At 42.3% G+C, this 6000-nt stretch overlaps 1 protein-coding gene across 1 annotated transcript; it reads right to left on the minus strand.

Annotated features, from left to right (window-relative positions):
• Positions 1 to 2967: 2967 nt before the first annotated feature.
• On the minus strand, positions 2968 to 4429 carry LOC119560324 (homeobox protein bagpipe). Its single transcript, XM_037873705.1, has 2 exons — positions 3859 to 4429; positions 2968 to 3768 (listed from the first exon to the last, which is right to left on the minus strand). The coding sequence occupies exons 1-2, from the start codon at positions 4319 to 4321 to the stop codon at positions 3065 to 3067; spliced, it is 1167 nt and encodes a 388-aa protein (XP_037729633.1). The 5' UTR covers positions 4322 to 4429; the 3' UTR covers positions 2968 to 3064.
• Positions 4430 to 6000: the final 1571 nt, after the last annotated feature.

The following is a 6000-nucleotide window of genomic DNA, read 5'->3' on the forward strand; positions in this document are numbered from 1 at the left end:
GGCCTGCGATGTGTGTCGTAAAAAAGGTTGCATAAACAAATCCGGAGGCGGCGCAATATAAACAAATTAGTAGCCAAGCCGCCGGCAGCAGGACGAACGGATTTCACTCCAAGACCACATGCAGCGAGTTTTCTTCAACCCTTCAGCGCGGTAATACGAAATCCGAAGCGTGCTATAAAACTGAAACTGACACTCAAAGACACCATGAATAACCAGGGTGAACAGAGGGAGGGTCTGTGGAGTGGGCAGGGTCTCGGAAAATTCACTCATACCCTTCGAAAACCACTCAATCTGGGTTGTCACTCAAGGCATTTTTGTGCATGATTGGGAGTAAATTGCTTATAGAATTTTATTTCTGGTCTTATGAGTAATTTTACATTTTTAAGGAGCTCCATTTCACTGAATTTTTAAGGTTATCTCCTAATTTTTTAAGTTTTATGTTCCAGGTATTAATGATTAATTTAAGAAAATGTTTTTTTTTGAACCGTATCTTTAAATAAGTTCTTGTCCTTGCAAAGAAATTACATCTTGTGATATTGAAATTATAAATGTTTACTTACTATAATGATATTTTACAATAATAATAATAAGAAATTGACTAAATAACATTACACATTGAAACAGAATGAATCAGTGGCAAATTTCCTGTAATATTGTTGAATGATTTGTGGAGCCTACTGGCAAAAAGATACATACTCACACCACTGAAACTCTTATTGACACAAGTAATTACAACTGTCAATCGATTTTAGTGTCCCAAATTTGTCAAATGCCTGCGGGCTTTTAGTCTAAGAATGCGCCCAAGAGCAGTGTATGTACTTAGAGCGATCGCTCATATTAAAATTGTTTTTTCAGTTGGCAGTCACCAGACGCACGTTCAATGCCCCACTTCCGAAGACTTCCAGCACTCGGAAAAATTAACCCTAAAGATACTTTTGGCGCCAACGGCTAACATAAGATAGAGTAGCTCAAATTATTGTAACACTTATAATTAAATCTTTTAAAAATTCTGAGAATATATTATTTTATATGCATTATTTTGGTATAAAACTATTAATATTTAAGACATAATTTCAGAAACCTTTTCTGAAACATTAGGTAACATTTTTAACAAAGAAGCAAGGGTGAATGCTGTCAATGGCAATTTGAAAATGTTTTACAAGAAATATGAGCAACATTGTTGCCAACCGCCCCTGAACCTCTTGAAGTGGATGTTTAGCAATGATCAGTCGATTATATTTGTCACGGTCACATGTCCTGTTCAGATCCTGGGCGTCAGTTTATGATTCCATTTGTTTGTTTATAAACATCGCCTGGTAGGGCCGTTGCAGTTGTCGCCGCCGGGCACTTGAGGCTTGTCCTCTTCGTCGTCAGCCACCAACTGTGCCGCTAAGGACATGTCTATGTCCGTTCCCATCCCTCCCCCGCCCGCGATGATCTTGTGCGAAAGCGCTCGGGGATCGTATGTAAGTCAGTGGTTTGTGGGTCACAGACGTCCGGCCCGACCCTCCTGACACATTGAAGCACTTCTATGTCGACATTGAGTGGGCTCGTCACAGTCGGTCATCATCAGCGGCTTTCGGATTTCGGTTTTCGCAAGGCTCCGGCCACACGCATGGCCACTTCAGCGGAACGCCTCTCGAGGCCCTCATCCGCCCGATCGCTGTCATTCTTGAGGGTCTGAGCAGCCCCAGGGGCCTCTCCCGCCTGTTGATGCGAATTAAGGTCATGTGGTATCAGTTTATATAACAATCGCCTGCAAGTTTCGATAACTCTTTCAAATAATGTTCTCTTACATTATGATAACAATTGGATTTTAAAACTCCTTGGGTAAAATTGACCAATACGGATAGTTACGTTACTCTTAAAAAGGTTAACAACTATTCAAAACAGTTAGGTGTATTTTGTTCTTGCTGTGGTTATAAATATATATAACTATATATATAAACTATATAAAATAGAAAGTTTTGAGTATTTGGTTGTTGGTATAGTAACTACTTCGGTGGTCAAATTGGCAATTCGAGGGGTTGGGCCATTTATCCTTTATATTGGTCAATTTCACCAAGAAGTTTGTTTTAGTGCGATTACAGTAAACGGTAAATATATTTCTAGATTTGTTTAGCTAATATTAAATAATAAAGTCAATTTTTTAATATATTTGTATAGTTTTTGAAGAACATATTCAATGTTATTTGCTGATCGCGTAGATATTCTCCAATATTCAAAAGTCAATGAGTCTCTAGAAGCAAATATGTATGTAATTATTTATACGTTAGCATAGGTAAAAAAATTTGAGAAAGAATACTCTCCAATTCTTTTTCCACTTAATCAGAAGAAATAAAATATTCGTACAAAATATCTCAACAAATTGTGTTCTCAATTCACTTTCCTCTCCACAAATTTAATGTCTGTATACCGAATATATTAAAGCACTTTGGTAAGGATATTATCCATTAAACGACTCATAGGGCAATTTTCAATCGGTTTCAAGGTTTTAAAAATACCCTTAGTTTACCATAAGGACAATTTACAAATATATTTCTTTCAATTTAGATATTTGGTAAAAATCATGCAGAATTTTCTGTATAAATGTTCAAATTAAATTTATAAGTATTGAAAAATAAAGCCTAAAACGATTAAGGTTGAACTTTAAATCATTACTGATGGCTATGAACATAAAAAAGTAAAGAGTAGAAAATACTTCTTCAAATTTTAACGCAGTGATGTTCTAGTTTTTCCAAGAGAAGTTATAAACTGTTTACAGAACTGAAATGTTTTGAATCAAAGACTAACGATAGGATAATTAATCGTGTTGACTTGATAACACAAACAAGAAGTAAACCCAGCACAATACAATTAATCAAATTGCCAGTTGATAATTAAACCAAAACACAGACCAAGTTTCTTTTCTTTTATGATTTTATTTAGCTCTCGGGTAGATACAACTAAAACTTAAGGCTACTAAAGCTATGGGACAACTATAGGTTACACATAGAGACTAAAACACAATTTCTACGGCTATCACAAAAACGTAACCCTCTCCAGGATGGAGATCTATCCAGATCTAGTCGATCTCCACATTCTCGTCGCCATCCTCCGCCGCCGAGTGAACGCTCTCGGCTCCGCTTTCCACACTCATCACCTGGCCGTTGGGACTGGGACAGGGGGTTCGCTGCGGACGCACTGCGCCCGGCAGGGGGAGGGGAACGGGTGAAGAGGAGGCCGAGGAGGCGGTCACGAAGCTGGACGACTGAGTGGGCGGCGGGATGGGCTGCGGCACCTTGTGCTGCGGATAGAAGTACGGGAAGGGCATCTGCATCTGGGGCAGCGGCAGTCCGCCGTAAGCCAGCTGCAGCTGGTGGCGGTATATGTTGATCAGGGCGGGATCCAGGCCGTGCCCCGCCCCCGCAGCGGACATGTGGGCGTAGGTGGTGCTGCCGTCCTCCCGCACAAGGACCTGGACGGGCACCCTCTTGCTGGCCCCCAGGAGAGCGGCCTCGTGCTGCTGGATCTGCTTGCGCTTGGTCTTGTAGCGACGGTTCTGGAACCATATCTTCACCTGGGTCTCCGTCAACCGCAGGCTCTTGGCCATCTCGCTGCGCTCTGGGCCAGACAGGTAGCGCTGTTGGGCGAAACGGCGCTCCAATTCGAAGACCTGGGCATGGCTAAAAGCGGCACGCGACCGCTTTTTGCGGCTAAGACCACTGCCGTCATGGGAAAGTGGCGATTCGGAGGGCGAACTGCTCAATGGAGGCGGTGAGTCGCAGTCTGTAAAGGGAAAATTAGGGAAAATTAGCCAAAGAAATATAATAGGCCATACAACGCGATGGTTCCATTAGCCAGGCTTTTAAAACTTACCGGAATCGTTGCTGGTGCAGCGCCTCATGTCCAAGGGCGCTGCGAGGGTGGATCCAAAGTAGGCCAATTTGCGCTGCATGTAGTCCGCGGCACTGGAGTTCGAGGTGCCCGTTGCCTGGTGATGATGGTTTTGATGGCTATGATGGTTATTGTTGTCCATCGCCGCCGCATAGTACTGCAGATAGTTTGCTGTAGGCCTGGGATTTGCTCCCTGCATCTCCTTGGATTGGGCTAGTTTGTACAGGCTGAGATCTCGGCAGCAGAGGGGCGGTGACTTTGAGGTGGATCGCTCGCGATCGGTGGACTTTAGCTTTTCCGTTTCCGGCTCTGTGTCCACGCTGGACATGCGACGCGATTCCGGATTGCTGCGCGTCAGGATGTCGTTGATGGAGAAGGGCGTTGTCAGGGATTTGCTCAGGCCCGCCATCGCAGAACTCACACCCGCACTTTCCATATTCAACATTTTTAGAATTTTTCGAATATTTTTGGGCGTTTTCTAGGTTTTTTTTAGGTTTTTCCTAGTGGCTTTTCTCGACACTTGTTCACTACGGACTTTCCTTCGTTTTCCGATCTTTACTACTCGAGGGCTGCGCTGCGAATGTGCTTCAGCTGGACGCTCCGGGCCGTCTTTAAATAGCCGCCCAGATCCCCGGCGAGAATCACTCGGTTCCACGGAGTGGAAATGTGCGCCGCACTCAAGTGGCTCGTCAGCATCTGGTGGTGGTGGATATTGGCATTCGATTCCTCCCATTGGTGGACTCAAAATGTGGCCAGAGAGCCTTTTGAGTTTCCTCTCAAGTGCGTAAACAAAATTTGTCGTAAAATGGTTACGGCTGCCTCTACTTATACAGTGCGCCTTATTTCCTAGGGGAGTGCATGCATCCTGTTTATTGTTTATAACCCTGCTAACTACTCTCTAGAATTCCGTATTTTATATTTTGGGTACAGTCTCCCCAATTCAAACCCACACTAAACCTATACTATTCCAATCTGCATCATTTGTTTAGGCTAACGATTTGTTTAGAACTTAAATCATTCAGAAGGAATCCGAAAAGGTATCCGTAAACTCGCACTCCTGCCTCTAAGTAGGTTAGTTGGGTAATGGTATTGTTTGGGATTGTATGCCGAAAACTAAACAGCACTTTTATGGCTCTGAAACAAATTTTCTCGAGGCTTGTTGTATATATTTTGACTTCGTTTTTAGTAAACTAATATTATATAGGTCACTGTTTTTCAAAACCGTATTTGCCTCATGATAAAATGGTATGCTTTTCCCTTTCATATGGTCTTTAAAATTAAAGATATGAGGACGATTTTTTAAATTTCTACCTTTGTGAGTTCAATTATTCCTATGAGTATCATATATAATTTAATAAGTTTCTGATTCCAGAAATCGTAATTTAACAAACATTTTGGATTAATGTAAGAGGCTTTGTTTTTAAAGAGACAACGCTTAAAGGTAATCCATAATTTCTAAGATTATCATCTAAAAGATTCTGAATATATACAACGAAATTAAGTGGTTGGTTCATACCCTTTTAGAATAATAAATAAAAAAATAACATACTTTAATAAACTGCAATTGAATTAATTATAATATAATATAATGCCTTTACATGATTATCTTTATATAAATATATTGTGTCAAAATAATAATACTTGATAGCTTTGACATTTTTTGATTCCGACTGTTAGAATCTGTAGGTAGAAAGAATCGTGGGGCCCTCAACCCTGAGATTCTCGAGGGAGTTCTCCGAGAAAGTTCCCGCCATTGGCTGGCCTGGGGCCCAAAGAGCACTCTTCCTCGCTGATTGGATGCTACGCGGAGATGGCAACATGGCTGCGCAGTCGGTCGGAAAAGCACTCGTTTATTTTCACTCGAATCGAGTGGAATGCTGGGAACAAGCCCGAGGAAAACCAGCACATGTTCTCATCGCCTCGCCGTTGGGGGTGGCTTTTGTGCCCTTTGGTGCGGTGATTCTGGCTCGATGCGATTCCCTGCTCTCCACTACACTTCACACCTTCGGGCTATAATCTTTTTATTGCCAATTCAGTGGCTCTTAATGCCGCGGGCGCCGGAAAGTCAAGCCAACAATGGAAGACCAGCTCGAAAGGGGAGGAAGTGGGGGTGAGAAGGTCTCC

This window comes from Drosophila subpulchrella, unplaced genomic scaffold, assembly GCF_014743375.2.
Source record: "Drosophila subpulchrella strain 33 F10 #4 breed RU33 unplaced genomic scaffold, RU_Dsub_v1.1 Primary Assembly Seq354, whole genome shotgun sequence".
Classification (NCBI taxonomy): Eukaryota; Metazoa; Arthropoda; class Insecta; order Diptera; family Drosophilidae; genus Drosophila; species Drosophila subpulchrella.